General features: G+C 33.4%; 2 protein-coding genes across 3 annotated transcripts; both read right to left on the bottom strand.

Annotated features, from left to right (window-relative positions):
- Positions 1 to 737: 737 nt before the first annotated feature.
- LOC140818083 (uncharacterized) lies at positions 738 to 10746 on the bottom strand. 2 transcript variants are annotated; one of them, XM_073177917.1, is made up of 11 exons: positions 10550 to 10746; positions 10334 to 10420; positions 10097 to 10219; positions 7170 to 7290; positions 5929 to 6057; positions 4297 to 4406; positions 4016 to 4199; positions 3058 to 3261; positions 1930 to 2166; positions 1594 to 1798; positions 738 to 1105 (listed from the first exon to the last, which is right to left on the bottom strand). In XM_073177917.1, exons 2-11 carry the CDS (start codon positions 10357 to 10359, stop codon positions 1011 to 1013), a joined length of 1434 nt encoding a protein of 477 aa, XP_073034018.1. In that variant the 5' UTR covers positions 10360 to 10420; positions 10550 to 10746; the 3' UTR covers positions 738 to 1010. The 2 variants fall into 2 exon arrangements, with proteins under 2 accessions (XP_073034018.1, XP_073034019.1); XM_073177918.1 differs by having other exon boundaries at positions 10579 to 10745.
- Positions 10747 to 14747: 4001 nt separating this feature from the next.
- Positions 14748 to 16076, bottom strand: LOC140818162 (uncharacterized). The gene has a single exon (XM_073178042.1). It carries the CDS (start codon positions 16025 to 16027, stop codon positions 14876 to 14878), a length of 1152 nt encoding a protein of 383 aa, XP_073034143.1. The 5' UTR covers positions 16028 to 16076; the 3' UTR covers positions 14748 to 14875.
- Between the last annotated feature and the right edge of the window lie 10974 nt (positions 16077 to 27050).

The raw sequence follows: 27050 nt of genomic DNA, 5'->3' as shown, positions 1-27050 counted from the left end.
CCATACAACGTTTTAAAATAAAATTCGAGGGTCAAAATTATATTTTCAATTTACAATCTTCGTCTCTAATTTGAATTCGAAAACGATGACGTGTAAATAAAAATAGATAACATGGAGACGAGCATTACTGTGACATACAATATCACATCAACATTCTCGTTAATAAAATAAAATAGTTTAAAATATACAAGTTATTGGATTTATATCGTGATTGGATCGATAAGATGACAACAAATGAAAAATATACGAGTTACATGACCAAAAATATAATTTACTCAGCATTGGGACAACATACACTTTGATGGACATAAAAAATAAACAAATCTAAAAGTTTATTGTTTAACAAAAGAATAGAGATTAATAGAATAATAACATGTCAAAAGGTTGACTGACAAATATTAATGCAGATTGGATGAAATTTGTATTATTATATGAGGTAAGCAGGTAACTAAAATTTAAGATGATCATTAGTCCTCACGAACATGGCAGGTGACAAAAGAAACTTCCAATGAATGTATGGTATTTGGATCTGATCCCATGATAACCAATCCAACACTAAACAACTGCATTTTAATAAGATTTTACCTAAACGACAACATACAACATGTAAAAAAGACAGAAACTTGCTTGTATCTCTCTCTATGTTTGACTAAACATATTGGTAATATACTTTTTATTTATAGTCATTCAAATCAAATAAATGAAAATCAATTTTATTGGGAAAAGTAAGCGAGATGAGAAGAATTAATGGATCTATAGCAAAGTTACCAAAACTATTTCATTACTTGTTTATGTAAGCACCCTCAACTTCACAAGTGTCAAGAATCTCATGTAACCAGGAAAAATATAGTGTGATGTAGCACAACCACATAGGCACGAAGCTAAAAGCAAAAGTCGAAAGAAAAACGATGATCGACGAATTCGTCTATACAATAGATCTAAAGTTTGAATATCGGGGTAAGATGAGGTAAATCACTTCGAAGCCAGAAGTCACTGGAACAATCCGCTATCTACCCTTCCTCCCAGTCGATGTCATCGTCTTCATCATCTTCAAAAGCTTCTGCTTCTACATTTAAGTCAACTTTGTAATGAACAGATGTGCTACCTGAGACAAAGCATTAAGTCACATGCTGTCAAAGGTTCATCAAAATAACAATAGGGGAAAATTACAAATTTCTTTGGGGTTTGGCCTAGTTTTACTATATTGCGGTTTGAGAGTTTGTGAAGAGATATTGTTCAGAAAATAGGAGCAGACAATTCAGAAAGGGATATTGACTTCTTACCAGAACCAAGAAACTTCACAATTAAGTCCCAAAATAATCCTACGAATATAATATTATTTACGAAAAAAATGGAACTTTTAGATTGTTTATTTAAAGTCTTCAGCGAGCAATAAAAGTAAGTTCCTCAAGGAATAGGATCGACAGTTAATCTGTGTCAGCATCTAGTTCGCTTAGAATATTGGTAAATTCTTTCTTTAGCTCGTCCTGCCTATGTTCCTCTTAATATTAAATTCTCTACTTGCTATATAAATACTATTACTATAAAAAAATTTGTAAACATATAAAAGGGAAAGAGTATGATGATATTTACCTGTAGAAGGGGCGGCCTCCTCCCATTCAACATCTTCTCCTTCATAATCATCACGTTTCGACTTGACGCCGACTTGGCGCTCACTGAGTGTGGAAGATACTTGTGCGGAGGTAGTAGCATTAGGTGATTCCTGTGTCTTGGCAATTTCCTCTTGATCTCGTTGGCGCTGAAGTATAGCAGCATAATAAGCTTTCACATATTCATCCTGGCAAAACAAAATGTATATTTCAGAGATAAAAATTCAACACCAGTATAAAATTTAAGAATAAACCCCATGTGAAAATTTTAAAAAAATCTCAATGAAAATCGATAAAACTTGTAAAAGCCAGATCGCACCTGAATATTCTTTGCTTCGTTATTTACAATTGTGGATTTTTTGTCATCCGAAAGTTCCCATTCGACCGACGACTTGCCACCCATATTTGCCTCTGGCTTGGTCTCTCCAAGTTGCTCTTTCGTATAATTCATTCCTTCCTTGATCATCCATGGTGGCAAAATTTTCACAGGTGTATTTGTATTAATTGATTTTATATTTTCTCCTTTCTCATCTTCTCCACTGAAAGCAACTTCAACCTGCAATACCCAAGCTTTGAGATATCCGTACATTAGTTCCTCTTGTAATGTTTTTACTGATCAGGCAAATGAGAAAAATCATGGTTCAGGCTTATAGTATGCAGAGTAGATTGAGTAGGTTGATCAGGCTAGAAATCCTTGTGTGCCTCAAGTGCAATATTTAGGAGTTCTTCACATTGCCACTCAGAAATACAAAGAACAGCAGTACAAATATTGCAATGATCATCCCTTTCAGCCTACAGTAGTTGCAACTTAGAATCACAGTTATTTGTTTAAGCAGGGGTATGAGTAGGGCGATAAAACCAATAATATCATGTCAGCCTATCATCTATGGTCGGTCCTTTTTATATCCAAATTCGATAATTGGACAGAATCTGAAATCACGCTTTTGAATGATATCTAATCCTTGGTGAAGATACAGAGTCACACCCCTAAATCCGACCATCTAGTCATAAGCATTAAATCCCATCCAATTGAATCCGGACCAATAAAACCCAATTTATATCCAGACAGGGTATTTTCTAATCCAGGTAAGTGGTCTGACTCTTGTCACCAATTACAAGAGTTAACAGATAATTTTTTGAATATTTTTTTATGTTTCCTCCAAATTTATACACTTACAATAATAAAAAGAAACAGGGCTATGCCAAACCCAACTCGATGTATACCAATTTTTAACAAAGTGTGATATTCTTTTATATCATTTGGACCCAGTATAAGGTAGGGGGGCAAGAGTTGGCTTGAAATCCGGTACAACCGATATGTTTACACCCATAATTAGCATAATGCCAACAATGGTTCCATACTTCCAAATATTACAACTCCTAATACTTTCAACAACAAAAAAAAACTTCGTGTAAGTGAGCAAAATAAGGTACTACAGAAAGTAACCTTAGTCTCCCCAACATAAGGCATAGGAGTTCCACCAAACCCAAGACCTTGAGAAGATTTAGATGGATCATTGGAATTAAGGTCTCCATTTCCAGCACGGCCAGCGGCATTTGCTCGAAGTTCCCAGGCTTGAAGACTTCCAAATTCAGGAATAGGTAAATCCTTAACTCTTCCAAGTTGATCAATCAGTGGTTTTAGTTGGTCCTGTACTCCAGCAAACTTTCTTAGTTTAACTAAAAACCAAGTGTATGGAGCACAACAGTAAAATTTCACAAGACCTGACAAGAGAGAAACAAAGGTTTTTTGTACATTCTTTAAGATCATACTCGAAATACCTTTTTCTATTATGTAGTTTTCAAGAGAATGATAACTATCTGAAAATTGTACCCAGAAGAGTCCAGTTACATTAGCTATTTTTCATAAGGTTGCAATGCTTTTGATGGCAAGCCCCTGCTAAAACAGTTCACAAGCACTTAATCTTAAACTAGAACCTATAAACAGACTGGGCTAAATGTGCAGTTCATTAAATATGCCATAACGGAAATAAACAAGTTGTACAGAAGATATAATGGTGGTATGCCATAATTGCAAAATGCAGAGCATCAGTAGACTTGATTTTCCATTAAATAACCAAAAAACTGAGTAAGTTTCCAGCACCTTAATAATAAAAAGGAACAAATAATATGCCAAGTGCACTGGTTAAGAGTTGGGTACTTTGTTTGCAGCATGCTTAGAAACTCCACAGGTGTGTCCATTGCAATCACAAATTTGAATCAACTATGCAAACTTTAATCCTTATAAAAAATAAATAATTTTGGTTTTTTATAAAAATGCCACATGTATTTTGGAAGTTTCATAGCACTAGAAAGAGTTCGTGATTCTTCATTTTGTTATACACATACTCAGGAAGGTTGAGTGATGCCAACATGGATACAATATAAATTAGAAGAGAACAAACCTCCATATTTGTTAGCAAGTCTTTTAATTTTTCATGGCGACGTCTTCTGGCATTATCATCTGTATCTCCTAATTCTTGAGCAGTTAACTTGTCGCTCTCAGCCACTAGAACTCCATTGCAACTTTCACAGTGAAAGTACTCATCATATGGAGTAATCAACCGAAGTGCGTCAAGGGCCGTATATCTAGAGTTTTATTTCAGACATAAAAAATCAAATTATTCTAAAAAAACATTGCTTAAAGGCTACAACAAAAAATAGGGGAGGGAAAGAGAGAAAGAACCTCTTACTGCAGTTTGGGCATATATACTCCTGCACCGTGTTCTTGCTTTCCAGTTCATCTTTTAGCTTTTTTTTCATGCGATGTAATCTATACCTTACCACATCATATATCTGGAAGTAAAACAATTATTTTAATACCAACTCAAATTAAAGTGTAGATGCACACATGACAGCCTATTTATACATGAAACATCATGCTAAACTTAGTGGCATGAAAAAATAGGCAGATTGCAGATAAAAATACTCTGAAACAATACTGACGATCGACTAGGCTGAAAGTAATATCAGTACAAAAATAGTTCGATTTAACATCTAATAGTTTTCATGAAATGCAAGACAACAGAAACTTTAACATAAAAGATTAATGCTTCTGGGAAAAGAAAGTGAATTTGAAATACCATATTTCATGAAGTACGAACAATCAGAAACATTTAACAAAAAGGTGAGCATTAGCCACATATAGCGATCATGCAATATTTTCATGAATTAACTTGTATAAATAAATGAATCCTTCCAAACAATAATACAGTGTATATCAGCAATGTAATATACATTATAACATTCAATCGAGAAATGTTAGACATTGTCTCTATCATGAGAAAACTTCAAAAGATATTGTATGTTGAGATGTGAAAGGCTGCTGACAACTGGAAGTTAACGGAGCATAGCTCCGAACATATGAACTGGACAAGAAGAGATTCATAGAAGAATAAAACCTCTGCAATGTGATATATTGATTTGAATGGCAAAAAGGTTTACAAAAAGATGACCAACTTAGTCAAGATAATGTCCTAACAGAACAAAATTCTCCTCTTCCTCCCACCGATGCTAGCTACACTAATTTAGAAGCTGAATACTGGAAAAAAAGAAAGAAAAACTAACTCCCCCCCACCCCACCTGCTTGCAAGCGTTAAGCCTAAACATTTAACATAGGAGGCTTTGTACTGATCTTCTTTGTGGCTAATTGTCTTAGGTAAACCGGCTGAAACCCCACAAACCCGAGCTTGTAACAAGTTGCTAATATTGCATCAAAGCAAGTGGAAAAGCTTCATTTTGTTTCATTTCAACAAACCCGTCCTGTCTATTTCAACCTTCTTTGCTGTTCTTTTCTTCTCACTCCTCAAATATTCTCATTTCTTCTTGTTCAACAAACCTTCTCTCTTTGATGCAAGCCCTAGTTTCTCCACTAAACAAGGTAGCTAAACGTCCTGGAGGGAAATAATTTTCCCCAACGCATGACACTCTTATTGAATTGACATTTATTACTTTATATAAATATTTAACATAATTTATTATTTTATATTAAGAACCAAGTAGCGATACACCAAATGTGTTATTAAAAACATTCCTACAGTCCTACTCAAATTATAAAAACTTCCATCGCGAATCTATAGTCTCTGAAAAATAGTTTGGTACAAGAAAGTGTACTAATGACTACCTTTATTAAAATAATGAATAGTTCGACACAATGTCTTCATTCTTTAAAAATATCAAATTAAATGTTCATATTTTTTCTCTGAATAATATCAAGCTGATTCATACAAATAAAAAATGAGTGCATACTACAAATAATATCAGTTTATTACAAGTTTCAATATATGTTCTAGTTATGAAGGCTTCAGAAGCTAAAAACCTGTGCATAATCAAGACAACAATATGAGTGTGTATGCATCTTAAGCTTTTCATCGCCTTCTCGCCCATTATGCTGACTGTCACCAGTGGCAGCCACCGCGGCATTGTAAATTTTTGCACCTTTAGCAGTCTACCAAATATCAAAGAGATATTAGTTTGAAGCAATACCCTAAACAAAATACAAAAAAGAACTGCAAATGAACTTCCGGTGACCAACTCCATAATTCCAGCTTCAGAGACAAATAATATATCCTATAAAAAAGGGCATTTATTCACAAAATATTGAAAGCAATCCTAGGTACTCAAAAAGGGAAAAGAAAAGAAAAAAAGGATAAATAAGACCAAACCATGTTGACTTAGAGATTACTTCAGAATACAGGCTAGAAAACAAATGGCTTTCAGAATATAAATCATAGACAACTGTTAACAGGTCAAAGAGAGAGTAAACCAGCTATTTTGATGTAATCAAACAAGTATGAATGGTTAATCAATGGTGTGATCCAATCCATAAAAAACGGAAGTAAACTTTAGAAATGTCAGTCTCATTTCATGGAAGACATTTTTTTATTTTTTGGAGGAAAAAAAAACTTTTTCCTAATTCTTCTCCATATCTACCAGAGATATTTATCCACCGAGTCCCATTCACCCTCAAGTATCCCTCTTTACCTAGATGAAGTGAACTTCAATAACCTAGAGCAACAAGTACGTGCATTCATAGAAATGATTTCAAGCAAGAAAACCAAATATATAAGGCCAATTACATGATTCTTATTTGGCATATTGGATTAACACCTACTTAAAGAGAACTATTGGCCCTAATATGGACATATATATTCTAAATAGTGGTCAATTATTCTGGTCCTTCTCAATTAAGTTTTCCAACTGTATCTCGAAGCACCACATAAGTAAGTGCAATCACCATCTCTCTTCTATGCACGTGTACAAAAAATGGCCACACATGAATAAAGTTACATGAATCTACTATGAAAACAATGAAGGGCACATAACCAATAATATATGTGAGAATAAATACATACACACATTTGCGAGATTGTGTGAGCATAATGTTGGGGATATAATCATTCTCCATATAAAAAGAAGGCCAAAAACCTAGGGAGGAAAAAAATAAAATAAAAGCTAAAGAATGAGATTTCGCAATCACAAAAGGATGGAACAAATAAAGAAAAAATAATGGTAGAGAGAGGATGAATTTGACCATAAAACTCAACCAGCAAATCTAACCTCCTTGCGATGATCACGAGTGACAAGCTTTTCTTCTTCAAAAAATCTTAGAGTTCGCCGAAGTTGCTTTGTGTGAAGCTTCAAGTCCTTGGCCAAATCTTCTTCCCTTACCCACTGACGTCTGAAACAAACAACAAACATGATGTTGAATACACATCAAGAGGCAGTTCAGGTATAGAAGTCACATCCATAGTTGTCAAAAGCGCAAAGTGCATTAAAGCGCTCAGGTGTCCTGGAACTTAAAGCGCAAAACGAAGTGCATGCTTTACTTAAACATATAAAAATAAAATCAATTTATTTTAAAAAATATGAAATATATCAAATATTAAATCATCATCTTTTTCATCTTCCAAGTATCAAATATTAAAATGTGATGACAAAAGCAAAGGCAATGTGGGGGCAGAGGGTGGGGCATAGGCAACAAGATATTTGGGTTTCCCCTGCTCTAGTTTTTAATAAATAGAGGTTATTCTCTGTCAGATTTTTTAAAATAATAATAAAAAACTATTTTTCCTATGAAGCGCAAAAAACGCACGATTCATGGAAGCCGTGCGCTTTTTATTAAATCAAGTTCTACTTCCAAACATCATTTTTCTTAAAAAATGTGTATTTTAAATAAGGTGCGCTTGATTACAAGGATTCTCTATCCAAACGCACTCTAAGCCCATTAAGATTGGCATTACCCATGCAGCTAATATACAGTAAGACAAATTGAAATATGAGTGTCGGATTAATAAATTTTAACTGCCAAATGCCAACATCCACCAATTTCATAATCTTAATTCCAAACTCACCATTCATTTTCCCCTTGAAGGCTTGAAAAATCAGAAGACATAAGCTACGATGCAGCATAAAACAAGATCCAAGTTTGGTAAAATTTTATACAAATAACTTTGATCAAGACTTCCACTCAAATCTTTTAAAAATTTTACGACAAATTCTTCTACTAAGACAGCTAACTTTAACTTTCATGTTAAATATAAATAAACATAATAATAACACACACATGGGTGTATTACACAAAAAAAAATAACGTTACAACTAAGGGCCTTGAGTAATATGTTGTGATTCCATATGGAATTCAGTAAAGTCACAGGTGTAAGTGTTATAAAACTCCATTTAGCCATAAAACACCAAAAAAACAATTGAACACTTTGAGACTCCCAGATGAATAAGCACAGTAGTTCACTAAAATATCAAATCTGAAACAGTATCAATGTCTTTATCATGCCCTTTTTAATCCATGTACACCATATAGAAACTAACAGACTAAAATAAGGTGTATATGAGTCATGGAACAGAAAGTTATTACTTTTTTATTAGTGAATAAAATATTTTGGGGAACAAGTATTATATAATTCACAATTTTGCGAAGCAATCATATTGAATAAACCCACGGGCCAACGATTCAATGTATCTCTGGGGTGTCCATTTTAAGAGGGGGTGAAACTTTTTTCTATTTTTACATGGATAACTACTACCAGTGTTCTAAATTGTGGCCCACACGACAGCCTAGTGACCTCATCGAAAAGGTGCTAGTCGGCCAGCCTAGGCAGCCTTAGGGTGGTAGGAATCCGGCTGTAGGCATGATGAAGGAAGAAATGATACAGAACTCCGGCTGTAGGCATGAGACTCTAGGCATGATGAAGGAAGAAATTACAGGCATGATGAAGGAAGAAATGATACAGATGGGAGATTTAGGATTAGAACGTAATAATACACAAGCATATGTGGGCCAGTTAATGGGCTTGCTTACAAATGGGCTTAGTCCCCACTAAAACAGATGAAGAGTTAAAAGAATGGACTGTTTATATTAGTTCTAACACGTATGTTCACTCCAGTGAGGAAAACATCGAAATCAAGAATTCTCCTACCAGGCCCAGGCGTTAGGCGCGGGTCTGGCGTCCGATTAGTGCTTAGCGAATTTTAGAACCTTAACTACTAATTTATTAAGTAGAATGAAGAATTTCTCATCCAGAAAACTAGTTCACATAATCTGAATCTGTTGATTGTCCAGTACCTACCTCTATGATCAATGATTCAATAAAAAAACGAGAAGTGGTCCTTTTAGAAGGTATATAAATCAGCCATCTGTATTGATATAACTGAGGATACAGCGATTTTAAATTATCAAAACAAATTAAAATATAGCTAAATTACTATGTCTTACTGGAATGAAGTGTTAGTCCAATCGGCAATCACAAAGCCATGAACTTTGTATCAATTACCATATGAAGGATTGATGATGATCATAGGTTCAAGAGCTCCCTTTTAGTTTTTTTCCAAGAATTCCTATCCTTTAGAAGTCCTATCTCCTAGAACCTGGGACTTAAAAATTAAAAGCTAGTAAATGTTGCATGAATGGCAACTATTCCCTCCTTGAGTGAAATTTAATAGCTCTCGTCTAGCTCGATTGTTCTCCAGTGATATACGAGCTTCTTGAATAACAAACAGTATGCTCCAAGACTTATCCCACACACTACCGACTGTTAGATTTGAGTCATTTGACAAGTCCACAGTGAATGGAGGGGTACACTGTTATTCGTATTTGTAAAATCTAATCGATTTTTCCATATAATTTGCGTTAGAAGTTAGCAACTTTAAATATACATGGTATTTATACTAATTCTAGACATATAACTTGTAATTCTGATACACGTATAAACTTTTATTTGTGATGTCACGTGCCACAAATAATACTAACACACCATAGCTCTATATGTTCTCCCTTCAAGCATCCTCTTGATGAAAAGCAAGAGGTTAAACGATATTTATGGTACACAATAAAATAGTTACAAACCAAATTTTGTGAAGTAACTTGCCAATTAATAAGCGCACCACATAAATTATATCAATAATAAACTACACTCAAATCACTAAAAAATTACAAAATTTGGCCAAAGAAGCTAAAACAGAAGAGTAAATACCGAGTAAGAGCATCAAGAATGACCACAGCAATGCCTCTGTTGTCACTTCTTCCAGTCTTGGGCTGGTTTTCTCCTTTCGTTGTTATGTCATCATAAAATGCTCTTGCAGCAAGTTTCACCAAGCTATCGATTAATGTTAACAAAGAAAATAGATAAATGTCACCAAAACTAAGAAGCAACACAAGCGAGAATAACTAATGGAACGCAATGCAATCGCAAGGTGGTCATCGCGTTTACCGATTAAATGGCTCGATGCTACCCATTTTGTTCTGATTTTATAAAAGGAAAGGGTCAGAGAGCTTCAACACCATCAAATCCCACCAGCTGTTTTATGCATCAATCGATAAGTAACACACGACTCTTCTTTCAACCGAAAATAATAATTCGACTAATCAGTAACAACAAATCAGCAAAAATATAAATCTATGACAAATACGAGACGAGCCCTAGAACGATGAGAGATGCTGCGGGGCTAGAGAAACCGGGGAAGCAGCTGCAGTACTATCAAGGTGGCATCTTCTGCGGACGACACAAGCAGCCCAGACGGCGAGGGATGGAGGTAGCGACCACCCGTTGCACTACGAACGCAGGGGTAATTGAAACTCCGGAGGGGTAGCACGGTTTGGGCAAGTACAAAATAACAGCAGGAAAATGTTTGGGAAATTTGTGTCCAGTATTTAAAGACAATTTTTGCCCATAATAAAAAAAAAATCAATTTTTTAGGTAATATTTTATTCGAAATGAAACTTTAAAAAATATAGAAAAAAAATATCCAGATATATAATAATTCAAATATTTCAAAAAAATCCTAAAATCTATATATCGACACCAACTTTCTTTCCTATTTTACTCTTTTTAATTTTTTTTATTTACTATTTACTATTTTATTATAGTTGAGCCCCTAATAATAACCGCTCTATGGAAACATCAACATTCTTTCCTATTTTACCATTTCTCATTTTTTATATTATATTTTTTCTTAACAAATAATATTATATTCACCGTCATAAGGAAACTGCTCACGTGAAAATCCCTATAATTACAAATATCATCTCCTACAAAACTTCACAAATTCTATTGACTACTGCTCTAAATTAAACTCCAGCAATACTTTTTGCCACCACATTTTTTTACACCTTAAAGTTGAAAGATTTCCCCCAAACAAAGGTACAATATCTCGAAGTTGATTTTCTATCGTCACACTCCATGCCCAATCATTTTTAGGTTTAAATTTAATTTAAATAGTTTTAATGGAACTGAACACTTGTCGTTTGCTCGCTGGATACGATGATTAAATATGTATGATATAAAAATAATAAATCAATATACATAAATAACATCTGATTTATAACTCTAATCTTTATAGAGTTTGAGCCAAAAATAGGATAAAACAAAGATGTGTAAGATTTGGTGAGTAAATGAATCAAAAGCTTCATAGTGTTTTACTTTTTTTTGATCTTTTGAGGTTTATTATTCTGTTTAACATAAAATGTAAAAAGTACACGAGAGTTTGTGTGTATCATATTTAAATGTTGTTTCACATTTGGCACAAAGTGGAATAATATAACACAAACAAGTATATTAAACTAAAATAACTCAGGATTAATTGTGCACAAGTAAGCGGTGCCTCAAAGCAAAATAATCACTAGAAAACACTTTTTAGTTTACAAAAACCGATTACTAGTGACTTTAATGAAAATCAATTTTCTCAACCTTTTGAAAAAATAAACTGATTTCTAAAATAACTACCAACACTAAAACGTATTCAAAAAGCAATAACACGGTGCCAAAAATTGGAATAGTAAATCATGATCTTCAACCAACACTTTCACGCTTGTTGTCTGCAGATGTCTCCAACAATCACGGCAACACGTGAAACAGACTCTTCAAATCATCAACGTCTTTATGAATTGTTTTTCTCTGAAAAACAAGGCGTGCTTAAAGTGCAAACAATACGCAACCACCAAAGGTCGAACAACCCGAGAACCTCTTTCCTTAGCTTGGTTCTCTTATTTATAGCTTCCTTCTTTTCTAGGGTTTATCTTCAAAAGAAAAACTACAAGATATGGATATTAAGAGTTCTATCAGAAACAATCTCTTTTTAAATCAATAATATTATGTCATAAAAATCATTATCATAAATATCATATATCTAGAAAGGCAAAATCTTTAATTCAATATTTCACATAATCTTATCAATAAAAAAAATTATATTTTAAGGAAAAATTCTTTCAATGAATGAATTATATCTTGAAATCCAAGATTATTTTTCTTTTCACTGAACGTTGAGTTTGAACTAATATCCCAAGTTGAGGGCTCATGCCCATGAACCAACAACCTCTTAATAGGCGAAAAATCAGGATTTTATATTTGGGAGGAAAAATAATAACGAATAAAACTACTACGATTAAACCACTAACATAATAAAATAGATCAATCTAAAAAGAAATCAATATGTCTTATAATCGGTACTAGAGTCAAGCTCCGAGCCGAAGCTCAATTCTCATTGAGCGCAGGAAAAACAATTATTGAGAGTGAGATATGGATGCACAATAATTGTCTCTATTTGTTTGAGCAATCAAAATGTGGCGTTTGAGCTGCTATACGATTTAAAATATTTGAGTTGTACCATTGTACCAGTTATAACTTTGGGTAAAACGACAAGTGACCGATCTTACATAAATCATCAAAATCATAAAAAAGACAAATATATGCAAAAATATAATTTCTCGAATAGGTTATCAGGCAAAACAGTTTGAGGATCAGCTGGATTCATCAAAGTAGAAAAAAATAGAAAATGTTTTTGGGTAGTGCAAACAGAAGTTATTACAAGTGAATGCTTGTTGTAACTAATTGGTTCCCCGACTTTTTGGTTGTTGCAAACCAAATTGAAGTACACTTATACCGAATGGGACATGACTCACGAGGATTGGGATGAAAAGTAATTAATAGCGTGAAACCTGCATGATTCATCACAAATCACGGTTTGCTCGAATGTCATTTTCACGGTTTTTTTCATGCTACCCACATAGATAGTGTTCTTACTCACACAACACATGACATGTGTGCCGAGTTGATAAATCACGGTCACTTTATCACTCAACACATGTATCATGTGCTCGGTCGATGATGACACTACTCAAATAGGTAACATCTACCAACCATTTTATGAAAACTTTTTATGCTTCCATGGCCTACTTATGGACACATTTTTATGGATTTTGGCCATTTTCTTATCCTCGTAGTTAGACCAAATGTCGTTGATAATTAAAGGGAGATAGATAGCATCTAAAGTGCAAATACTGTCTCAAAATTGTGCATTTCTTGAAATACCGTGTTTTCGTTTATATTATTTGGGATCAAAACTATTTTGAACCCTCTTTTGTTAGGTTCTAAAGATGAATTAAAATCCAAGATTAAGTGCGTTTGTAGTTCATAAGTCGACGAATCTTTTGATACATTACGAACAAAAGGGATTAAGGTTTTGTACGGGTTTTGCGATTTATTATGACATTAATCGTGAGGGATTCAAGAACTCAACAGTCACAGTTGGAAATACATAAGGGGTCACTCTCATTATAAATTCACGTAATAATTGGCTTTAACATTAGGTCGCTAGGGTGAGAAAAAAATATCGAATATTCCCGTATTCCGTACTTATCGTACCATAAAATACAACATATATTGTATTTAAGGATATATCGTAAATTTTAGTACGGTATGATATCATATCGAACTTTTGGTATCGACATCAGTACAAATTTTTAAAAATATTGAAATGTAAAAAAAAATCATATATTTTAAACATTATAATATAATGCCAATTTCAATATCATAATGACATTCAAAAAAATTCGACATTTCCGTATGAGATTCAAAAAAATTCGGTATTTCGATGTGAATAACACATTTTTTTTAAAAAATTTTGGTATAAACAATATTATACTGATATCGTACCAAAATTTCGGTAGACCGAATTTTTATGGTAAGAACGGTATAAAATTCATGTCATACCAAAATTTCGATATACCAACAATGCGGTATCGGTATTCATTTTTCAATACAAAAAGTTTTCAATATAAAATATCGGGTTTTTCATCCGTATCGAACCAGACCTACGTGTAATATAGTATGGCAATAAAGCAAAAAGGCCTTATTTACACTTCAATTTTCCAACTTTATACGGACCCCCACAGTCCACGCTAAACATTACTATAAGGTTTAGTACACAACTTTTTCCAAACTAATTTAGGTGGAAAAATAATTAACATCATTGATACCTCTGTTCTTAATTTCATTCAGAAAACTCGATGGACCTATGTTCCTCATTCCAATGCTATCCATCATAGAAAACTCCAAAATAGGCTAATTGAATGAGTCGATCACAAATTTTAGACGGTGTGACAGATCTATTTAATTTTGTTTCTAATTTGGTGAACCGGACTTAACCGGTTTTGACATCTCCAAAATATAAAGTTTGTTTATATCACAAAACAACTAAAGAATTGAGACAAATGTCTTTAGCCTAGCAGTAGTCTCGTTGTAAATATAGCGACGATTCGGGATCGAGTTCGACCCCAAACCCCGCCCTAGAGTAAAAAAAAAAATTTCAAGTGACAGAATAAATATGTATGGTTAGATGATATAATGTGAAATGTACGTCACATGAATCTTTTTAAAATTAATTATAACAAAAAAAAAAAAGACACATCTTATGTTACATTGTGCGTGTAATTGATATCGACGGCAGAGATTAAGCCACGTCACACTCGAATTTAATCACACGGTGTACAGAATCACAAAGCATGGAAGAACAGCCCTTGGATTAAACACCAACAGCTCCTCCTCGAACCCGCTACTGCCCCGACCCACCAACGAATCGAACCCGGAATCCTCCTTGTCCACTATACCCGCGTCGCATCCTACCCGGCCAGCCACGACCCGACAGACAACCAAGGCCCGTTTCACGCTCATGAACCGGAACTCCTCCTCGATGTCCTCCGGTATCGCCACGTGTGCCGTCCAGCTTGTCGGGAACGTGGAGATTCCGTCCATCTTCGAAGAGAATCCAGACCTGATAATCCCGCAGACGCAGCAGTACTGGTGGTTGCAGATGGCGGAATCCGATAACTCACATATGAAAGTGGTGCAATGAAATCTCAGTAGCTCGTTCCCGTCTGCAATGCATCTTTCGTCCCTCGATGGCTTGATCTTGGCAGCTGCTTTCGACTTGACGAACTCTCTGTACTCTTCGAACTGAGTTAGGATCTTTGTGCTGTTGTGAATCTTCAGGATCCGGTGGATGGTGGGGCATCTTCCTTTCTCCGGCCAACCCATTTTGAATATGATCCGGACGATGTTCTCGCCATCGACGAGCTCCGAAACCGGGTGCTTCGCAGACTGGTGCTGTTCAAGAAGAGCCAACTTCTGGAAGATTTCTCCGCAGATTGTACATGGGAATATATCATCAGCGGGCAAGAATGAAGGATTATTGATCAGCACAGCGCTGTCATTTTCTTCCGTGGGGAAGACAATGGCCGGAGGATTCAAACGTAAGGATCTAGTGGAGGAAGAGGGAGATGGAATCGAGTGCGGATGAGGGATCGGATCAGACGAGGAAGAAGGGAGGAAAAAGACTAGGCGTCTGAGGAGAGAAGCAAGTTTTTTACTCGGTGGGGTTAGCTTCTTCTTGAAGTTGGAGAAGGAGGAAGCAGGGGAGAAGAGGTGGTGGCCGCTGCGGCCCTGGTGGCGGCGGGAGGTGGTGAAGAAGCAGCCGAGATGGAGGAGGACGACGAAGAACGAGAGGAAGTTGGAGAAGAATGGAGGGATTTTAGCCATTGGAGGAGCTAGTAAAAATGGATCGAGTACTTGACTGTAAATGATCAGTGGAAGAAGGATCAACAAATGGAAGAATAAAGATAAAGGTGTCATGGATTCTCACAGCATCAGAAATCTCTCGTGGACCATCAATTGGTAGACAAAAACTTACGTGAGACGGTCTCACGGGTCGTATTTGTGAGACGGATCTCTTATTTGGGTTACCCATGAAAAAATATTACTTTTTATGCTAAGAGTATTACTTTTTATTGTGAATATGGGTAGGGTTGACCCGTCTCATAAATTATTATCCGTAAGACGGTCTCACATGAGACCACTCCAATTGGTAACCCTTTTCTTGTCATTGATTTGTATTTTTCCTATACTGCTACCTCTCCTAAATTATTATTATATTTATTATTCACGTTTAAGAAAAAAATATTTTTTTTTTATTATCAGTGTTACTCACTTTATCAAATGATATAACATTAGGTAATAAATGATAATTCGAATATTTTAAATTGTAAGATTAATTAAATATCTTATCCTAATAGTTTTTAAAGTAGAAATGATTTTCGATCATCAACAATCTCGATTAGAATAATTATACTACCTTCCAACTTACGAGAATCAAATATTTGACATCAAATCTGATATTAATTGAATAATCAGAATCTTACAGTTTTTACAAAAAAATATAGCTTATGATAAATTACTGCTCAGAATTTTCAAAACGGTCCATTAGTAGCTCATTGATACCACTTGTGAAGGAGCTTAATTTTGATAGAGCTGGACAAGTTCAACTAATTTAGGAACTATTTTGTGATATCCTTATTCCATATATTAAAAATTAAAGATTTAAAATGAGTTTATAATGAGCTACAATGAACTTCTATAGCAACTTGGATTAATCATTTTCGTAAAGCGAGGACGAATACAAAATAGTTGCTATAGGGGTCCATTGTGCAGTCACGTAGGCGCGGACACGGACTCGGAACATGACAAAAAAAGTTCGACCAAGCATGAACACCCTCTAGGTTGAAATACCGCAAATAACATAAATAAGTGAATAATATCCACAAACAAAACCCAAATATAAAGTTATAAAATAGCATGCAAAATATCCAAAATACATAGACTGTTGAAATATTATTTAAAATGTGAAAAATATTTGTGTTGAAAATGTGAATGTTGAATGTTGAAAAATAGGTGTTGAATATTGAAAATTAGTGTGTGATGATGTAGGTAATGATGTATTTTATTTTTGGATTATGTGTAAAGATTTCCTATAAATAGATCTCTCATTTGTGAAGAAAATCACAATTGAGTAGAGAGAAAAATATTATAAAGTGTGTAGTTTGGTAAATTTTGAGTGTTTGAGATTTTTACTTTTTACCATAAATTTTTACTTTTTCACAACACGTTATCAGCACGAAGCTCTAAAAGTCCTACATACTATTCCAAGCTCCAAACAGAAGAAAAAGGTAACAAAAGTAATTATATTTATTTTACTGTTATTTATTTATTGTGTATTTATTTAATATACAATATAATGTTATTATTAGAAATAATAAAAATAAATTTTTCATAAACTTGTTATAAATCCTGGGAGGATGTTAAGACGACATCCCACACTCCCGGTAAGGGATACGACAAGTATAAAAGCCTATAAGGTTTTTAAACAAAAAGTAATAATATTTATTTTACTGTTATTTATTTATTGTGTATTTATTTAATATACAATATAATGTTATTATTAGAAATAATAAAAATAAATTTTTCATAAACTTGTTATAAATCCTGGGAGGATGTTAAGACGACATCCCACACTCCCGGTAAGGGATACGACAAGTATAAAATCCTATAAGGTTTTTAAACAAAATAAATTATGACACTCATTATAATATTATGATATGATATACATAATTATTTAAACATGTCTAATATTATATACATCATATTATTACCATAAAATTATACAAATACATACATTTATTTTTTGTACACCAACGGTCATAAACGGTAACAAACGGCTAGTTTTTGCCCTATAAATATCATCTCACAAACACATTCAATCACTCCAACTTTCTCTTCTTCTCTAAAAATTATTCATCATCAAATTTTTTGAAGAAAAAAGAAGATGGCTTTCTCAAGGATATTTTTAATTATTTTGGTTATCATACTCACGAGTCTTGTATTTATCGGAGAATATCCTCCTCGTGCGTTTTCGTTATTTTTACAAATACTTGTACTTGTTGTTTATCCATTACTTTGTATTGCAATATTCATTAACTAATAAAATGCATCGTGATTTTTAGTACCACCATGGCAAACTTGACAAAGCTCGAATTCATCGCTCTTGACATTACTGGGAAAAATTATATGCCATGGACTCTCGATGTAGAAATGCATCTTGAGTCATTAGGTCTAAATGAGACCATAAAAGAAAATGGCATATGCACATCACAAGAAAAGGCAAGAGCCATGATATTTTTGCGTCGACATCTCGACGATGGATTAAAATGTGAATATATGACTGAAAAAGATCCCATGACTTTATGGAAGGGATTAAAAGAAAGATTCGAACATATAAGGGAAGTTATACTTCCGATCGCTAGGGATGAATGGAATACGTTAAGATTCCAAGACTTTAAAAAAGTCAGCGATTACAACTCGGCGATGTATAGAATAATCTCGCAGTTGAAATTTTGTGGGCATGAGATTACAGAATTGGAAAAGCTTGAGAAAACATTTTCCACTTTTCACGCATCGAATATAACTCTACAACAACAATATAGAGTGCGTGGATTTTTGAGATATTCTGAACTTATCGCCTGTCTCCTTGTGGCGGAAAAGAATAACGAGCTATTAATGAGAAATCATCAGGCACGACCTACTGGTTCAACGGCATTTCCTGAAGCAAATGTCGTAAGCAAAAATGAATTTAAATCTGGCAACCAAAATCAAAGTTATAGACAAGATTTTGGTCGAGGACGAAATCGAGGTCGTGGTCGTGGACGTGGTCGGGGACGTGGAAATAGTCGTGGTCGTGGACGCGGCCGTGGTTTTGAAAATAATCGAGATAGTTACTTCAATAACTCATCTCAAAGGAACGTCCCAAATCATCCACCGAAAAGGCATCAAGAGAACACGAGTGTAAATGAAAATCACTCAAAAAGATTTGAAAGTTCTTGTTTCAGATGTGGTACTCCAGGACATTGGTCCCGTATTTGTCGAGCCCCTGAGCACCTTTGCAAACTTTATAAAGAATCAATAAAGGGGAAAGAAAAGGAGACCAACTTCGCTGAAAACAGTGAACCTTTGAGTAATTCAACTCATTTTGATGCTGGAGATTTTCTGATTGATTTCTCAGACAATGATCAATTTGCGGGTGGAATAAATATGTAAAACATTTTATTTTTCATGTAATTGTATGATAATATTTTATCGTGTGTTATATTTTGGCATATGTATTAATGTATTGTCAGTAATTTTATTTCATTGCATATTTTTTTGAAGTTCAAATATGGAAAATGCTATGAACAAAGATGAATTTTGCATACCTGATAGTGGTACAACGCACACTATCCTCCGAGATAAAAGATATTTCTTGGAACTAAAACCAACAAAAACAATGGTGAATACAATATCAGGTCATGTAGACTTGATTAAAGGTTGTGGTAAAGCACAATTTTTGTTACCTAATGGTACAAAATTTTTGATCAATGATGCTTTATATTCACCACAATCGAAAAGAAATTTGTTGAGTTTTAATGATATATATTCCCATGGGTATGATACTCAAACAATGAATGAAGGGAATGAGAAATATATGTGTCTTACCACATATAAATCAGGAAAGAAATATGTAGTTGAAAAACTACCAATGCTACCTACTGGATTGCATTATACATATATAAGTCCAATTGAATCAAACATGGTAGTTGATAATTCTTCAATACTGATCAATTGGCATGATCGATTAGGACATCCTGGTTCAACAATGATGCGAAGAATTATAGAAAATACACATGGTCATCCATTGAAAGACCAGAAGATCTTTCAGAATAATAAGTTTCAATGTAAAGCATGTTCTCTCGGAAAACTTATTATAAGACCATCACCAACCAAAATCCAAACTGAATCACCAATGTTTCTTGAACGTATTCAGGGTGATATTTGTGGACCAATCCATCCACCATGTGGACCATTCAGATACTTTATGGTATTGATTGATGCCTCCAGCAGATGGTCACATGTATGTTTATTGTCAACTCGAAATGTTGCATTTGCAAGATTACTTGCTCAAATAATAAAATTGAGGAATCAATTTCTCGATTATACAATCAAGAAAATTAGACTTGATAATGCTGGTGAATTTACTTCCCAGACTTTCAATGATTATTGTATGTCTATGGGAATCATTGTTGAGCATCCTGTTGCTCATGTACATACACAGAATGGATTGGCTGAATCATTGATTAAACGTCTGCAAATGATTGCTAGACCAATGATCATGAAAACAAAGCTCCCTATTTCTATATGGGGACATGCAATTTTACATGCTGCTGCATTAATTCGTATCAGACCAAGTGCATATCATAAATACTCCCCATTGCAGCTTGCATTTGGTAAAGAACCAGACATTTCTCATCTGAGAATTTTTGGATGTATGGTGTATGTGCCTATTGCACCACCACAACGAAAGAAAATGGGACCTCAGAGAAAGGTTGGAATTTATATCGGTTATGATAGTCCATCAATCATTCGATATCTTGAACCTCAGACAGGAGACGTGTTCACAGCACGTTTTGCTGATTGTCATTTTAATGAGGAAATCTTCCCAATGTTAGGGGGAGAACAGAAACATACCGAAAAGGAAATTACGTGGTATGTATCATCATTGTTACATATGGATCCAAGAACAAAACAATGTGAAAATGATGTACAACAAATTGTACACTTGCAAAGAATAGCAAATCAAATACCAGATGCATTTGCAGACACAAAAGGGGTAACTAAATCATATATACATGCTGCAAATGCCCCTGCTCGAATTGAAATTCCAAAGAAACAAATTGAAAATACTCATGATGTCATTAAACGCCTGAAGCGTGGAAGGCCAGTCGGTTCCAAGGATAAAAATCCTCGAAAAAGAAAATTCATAGAGAAACACGATGATCACAAAATAGAGAATGATGTTCCTGAAGAAACACATGATGATCACAAAATAGATAATGATGTTCCTGAAGAAACACATGATGATGAAAATGTTCTGTCAGAACCACAAACTGACGAGAATCGTGAAATATCTATCAATTACATTAATACTGGAAAAATATGGAACCGAAAAGATATAGAAGAAATTGATGATATATTTTCTTATAATGTGGCAATCGACATCATAAATGATAATGAAGATCATGAACCAAAATCTTTTGGTGAATGTAAAAATCGACAGGATTGGGTAAAATGGAAAGATGCTATCCAGGTTGAATTGGATTCGCTAAATAAACGTAATGTTTTTGGACCTATAGTCCTTACACCTGAAGGTGTAAAACCTGTTGGATACAAATGGGTTTTTATTCGAAAGCGAAATGAGAAAAATGAAATAGTAAGATATAAAGCTCGACTTGTTGCACAAGGTTTTTCTCAAAGGCCTGGAATTGATTATGAAGAAACGTATTCTCCCGTGATGGATGCAATTACGTTTCGGTATTTGATTAGCTTGGCGGTATCTGAAAATTTAGAAATGCGTCTTATGGATGTTGTTACAGCTTACTTATATGGATCACTTGATAGTAATATATATATGAAAATCCCTGAAGGATTTAAGATGCCTGAAGCACAAAGTTCAAAACCCAGGGAATGTTATTCTGTAAAATTACAAAGATCATTATATGGGTTAAAGCAATCAGGTCGAATGTGGTATAATCGACTAAGTGATCACTTGATGAAAAAGGGATATGTAAATAATTCAATATGCCCTTGTGTTTTCATTAAGAAAACAACATCCGGATACGTAATTATTGCTGTATATGTTGATGATTTAAACATCATTGGAACGAATAAGGAAATTCAAGAAGTTGTGTCATACTTGAAGGAAGAATTTGAAATGAAGGATCTTGGAAAAACCAAGTATTGTCTGGGTTTACAAATTGAACAAAAAGAATGTGGAATGTTTGTTCACCAGACAAATTATACAGAAAAGATCCTTAAACGTTTTAATATGGATAAAGCAAATCCTTTAAGTACTCCAATGGTTGTTAGATCATTAAACATAGAAAAGGATCCATTCCGTCCATGTGAAGATGATGAAGATATTCTTGGTCCAGAAGTACCATATCTAAGTGCCGTCGGTGCCCTTATGTACCTTACAAATTGTACAAGGCCTGATATATCTTTTGCCGTGAATCTGTTGGCAAGATTTAGCACATATCCAACAAAGAGACACTGGAACGGAATTAAACATATATTCCGTTATCTACGAGGAACGACAGACTTGGGACTTTTGTATTCAAAAGATGCTAATTCAAGTATGATTGGTTATGCTGATGCTGGATACTTATCTGATCCACACAAGGCACGTTCCCAAACTGGATATGTATTTACTCGTGGAGGCACTGCAATTTCTTGGCGTTCACAGAAACAAACGCTCGTAACTACTTCATCAAATCATGCTGAGATTATTGCACTACATGAAGCAAGTCGTGAATGTGTGTGGTTAAAATCAATGACCCAACATATCCAAATCTCATGCGGATTATCATTCGATGAGAAACCTGTGATACTATATGAAGATAATGCTGCATGTGTTGCTCAAATGAAAGAAGGATACATAAAAAGCGACAGAACTAAACATATTCCTCCTAAGTTCTTCGCATTCACCAAGGAGCTTGAGAAGAATAAATGTATTGATGTTCGTCACATTCAATCAAGTGAAAACTCATCAGATCTCTTCACAAAGGCACTTCCTACGTCAATATTCAGAAAGCACATATATAATATTGGGATGCGCAATCTACGAAATTTGTGAAGAATTGTTCATGTCAACATCAGGGGGAGTTTACGTGACTGCACTCTTTTTCCCTTACTATGGTTTTTATCCCAATGGGTTTTTCCAAGTAAGGTTTTTAACGAGACAGTACAAAACACGTAATGAAGACATCATCGTATCATGATCATCATCACAAGGGGGAGTGTTGAAATATTATTTAAAATGTGAAAAATATTTGTGTTGAAAATGTGAATGTTGAATGTTGAAAAATAGGTGTTGAATATTGAAAATTAGTGTGTGATGATGTAGGTAATGATGTATTTTATTTTTGGATTATGTGTAAAGATTTCCTATAAATAGATCTCTCATTTGTGAAGAAAATCACAATTGAGTAGAGAGAAAAATATTATAAAGTGTGTAGTTTGGTAAATTTTGAGTGTTTGAGATTTTTACTTTTTACCATAAATTTTTACTTTTTCACAACATAGACGACATTGTTTCAACATTCTTTCAAGATAACATCTCAATGAAAACGACCTTCGCATCACGAGGAAACTTCATTGTTTCAAGGCAAAAATTAGTGTGAGACGGTCTCACGGATATTATTTGTGAGACGGATATCTTATTTGGGTCACCCATGAAAAAGTATCACTTTTTATGCTAAGAGTATTATTTTTTATTGTGAATATGAGTAGGGTTGACCCGTCTCACAGATTATGATCCGTGAGACGGTCTCACATGAGACTCACTCTTGTTTCAATTAGATTTCATATTCTTCCTCTTTCTTATATGGCAAAAACTAGTGTGAGACGGTCTCACGGATATTATTTGTGAGACGGATCTCTTATTTGGGTCACCCATGAAAAAGTATCACTTTTTATGCTAAGAGTATTATTTTTTTATTGTGAATATGGGTAGGGTTGACCCGTCTCACAGATTATGATCTGTGAGACGGTCTCACATTAGACTCACTCTTCTTATATTTTTTTGTTAAGAGGAATTTCCAGTAATCTTCCTTGTTGATCTTGACTTTATATTATCTTGGCATTTCGAAGATATATTTTCGTTTCATTCTCATATTTGAGTTTTAATCAAAACATCATGTACCACATCAACGAATATTCCTTGAGCATTATGACCAGTGGATTTGATTAGGACTCTTTTGGATTCTTTCCTCAATCACTTTCTATGGACATGTTATCCACATGAAAATTCAGGATGAAAAATCACGCAAAATCAGTCCTAAAAGACAGGCCGAGAGATTTGAGGAAATTTGGCAAGTAAATATTGGATGTGTTTGGATTAACTAGCACGTAAATATAATTAGAGTGATTCTCATGTGAGATCGTCTCACGGATCATAATCTGTGAGACGGGTCAACAATACTCATATTCACAATAAAATTTAGTACTCTTAGCATAAAAAGTAATACTCTTTCATGGATGACCCAAATAAGAGATCTGTCTCACAAATAATATCCGTGAGACCGTCTCAAATAAGTTTTTGCCATATAATTATATAATAAAATTTTAGTTTTATAAAAAAATATTTTGAATCATTTTGTTATTGGCAAAAACTTGTGTGTCACGGTCTTACGGGTCATATTTGTGAGACGGATCTCTTATTTGGGTCACCTATTAAAAAGTATTATTTTTATGCTAAGAGTATTACTTTTTATTGTGAATATGAGTAGGGTTGACCCGTCTCACGGATTATGACCCGTGAGACGGTCTCACATGAGACTCACTCTTTGTTATTTATCTGTGTTTATTCTCTTGTCATATTTGACGAATAAATTAATTAAGAAGTTATATATATAACTTAATTTCAAAATTGCTTCTCAAATTAAAATTCAAGTTGTTGATTTTATGTTATATAATAAATATAATGAGCATAATATATAAAACGAAATGAACGGAAACAAATTTTAATACATACATACACATATATATACATATAGATATATATGTATGTATGTAGGACTGAGCGCTTGCCGCTTTACCAAAAGTTATAGTTGGTAGTAATGATTCAACTCAAATCTTTTAAAACGTACAACAGCACAAGCACCAAGGTTCAATCGCTCTACCAAGCAAGGAAAATTATCGCACCCAACAATCTCCCTCCCAATAATTGCACTCTTTGCAACCAATGGGGATCGAACCCGTGACCTTGGCTCTGATACCAATTGTAGGACCGAGCGCTTGCCGCTTTACCAAAAGCTATAGCTCGTGGTAATGGTGCAACTCAAATATTTTAAACTGTACAGCAGTACATGCACCACTGTTCGATCGCTCTACCAAGCAAGGACAATATCACACCCAACAATCTCCCTCCCAATAGTTGCACTCTTTGCAATCAATGGGAATCGAACCCATGATCTTGGCTCTGATACCACTTGTAGGACCGAGCACTTGCCGCTTTACCAAAAGTTATAACTGGTGGTAATGGTGAAACTCAAATTTTTTAAACCGTACAGCAGCACGAGAACAACTGTTCGATCGCTCTACCAAGCAATGACAATTATTGCACCCAACAATATATATATATATATATATATATATATATATATATATATATATATATATATATATATATATATATATATATACAATTTTAATATCCTGCACACCTACCATGCACACCTTTGTGAGCACCAATGAGGTGTCACTCACCTATTGGAATAATAATATTGATAATAAAATATAACACATAAAATTCAATTTAAATAATATTTAACCTAATGCAAAAATTTTTTACCTTCTGTTTTTAGAATTATATATCATAGATAATTAATTTTATATCATAATCGATCTTTTGTATACTATATTGATGAATATGAATTTCTTGTTAAACACAATTTTGAAATAATAAATAAATCTACATATATAATGAAATACACATTTAAATAAGATTATATGATATATATCAAATAAAATCAAATAAACTCATACAATAATTATTAAATATAAATTTTAAGCTACCAGTATAATTTTCACTATAAAAATTTGAAATATAACCAAAGAAATAATATTTCATAAAAAATGTTATTTTTTATATTTGTTGAATTAATTAGTTTGATTTCAAAGTAATTAAATAAAAATATTAAAATATCATCCGTAAAAATTCTAATATTTTGACAAATATTAATCGATGATCATTATAATTTATATTTATTATATTGAATATGTCTTTTATAGAAAATAACTTCCGTGTCTTTTAATTGCTCATTAATATATATATTTCATGCATGGCATATTTAAAATTTTGATTGATGATTTATTTTGACGAGCAAATGCATGTAACTTTTTAGTTATACAATTTAATAAAATAATCAATGCTATAAAATATATATTTGTTCCAATTATTGTTTTATTTTTTGAATTTTACTATCTTTTAAAATCAAAATCTAAATTTTATATGTATTGCAATATAAAATTTTCATATGGATATTTATTATCTCACTGAATGAAAAATAAATGTGAAGACATAATTTTTTTACAATCAATTATTTTTCATAAAAATTATTTAATGAATAAATTTTTAAAAAGTATATAATTTAAATTTTTCACCAAACCTTCATACACAAATAATTTTTATATATATTTGTATGTGTTTAGTGCTTATATATGTATGTACACATACTGCTTATATATGTATGTTTATTAGACATTTCAAACTATTTGTTTTCTATATCAAATAGGCCGTAATATTGAATATTTGAAATAGTTTGTTAATCAAGTTTTAAAGTTGTATCATAGTCAAATTATATACAAGATTTATGCCACTTACTTAATTGTGGATTTTTTTTATTTTCTTAAAATTTTATAAATAATTAAAAAAATATATAAAAATTATAAATCAAAAGATCACATACTGACAAATTTTGTGTATTGAATTTATAAATTTGTCTAAGATATAAATTTTTTTAAAATTACTACAATGACCATGTTTAAATATCAAATAAAATAGTCATACAATATGTGAGACGATGAAACTAATTGTTTAATAGTTATGCTTTAAATTTATATATTATGAGACATGATTTTGGAACTGAAGCCAATAAAATATTTTATTTCTGATATTGTTTTTGAAAACTATGCTCGGGTTTACCTTTAGACCCTTAATGCCTAAATCTTAAAC

The sequence above is a fragment of the Primulina eburnea genome, chromosome 17 (assembly GCF_022965805.1).
Source record: "Primulina eburnea isolate SZY01 chromosome 17, ASM2296580v1, whole genome shotgun sequence".
Taxonomy (NCBI): domain Eukaryota; kingdom Viridiplantae; phylum Streptophyta; class Magnoliopsida; order Lamiales; family Gesneriaceae; genus Primulina; species Primulina eburnea.
The sequence above is the reverse complement of the archived record's forward strand: the minus strand, read 5'-3'. Positions and strand labels throughout refer to the sequence as shown.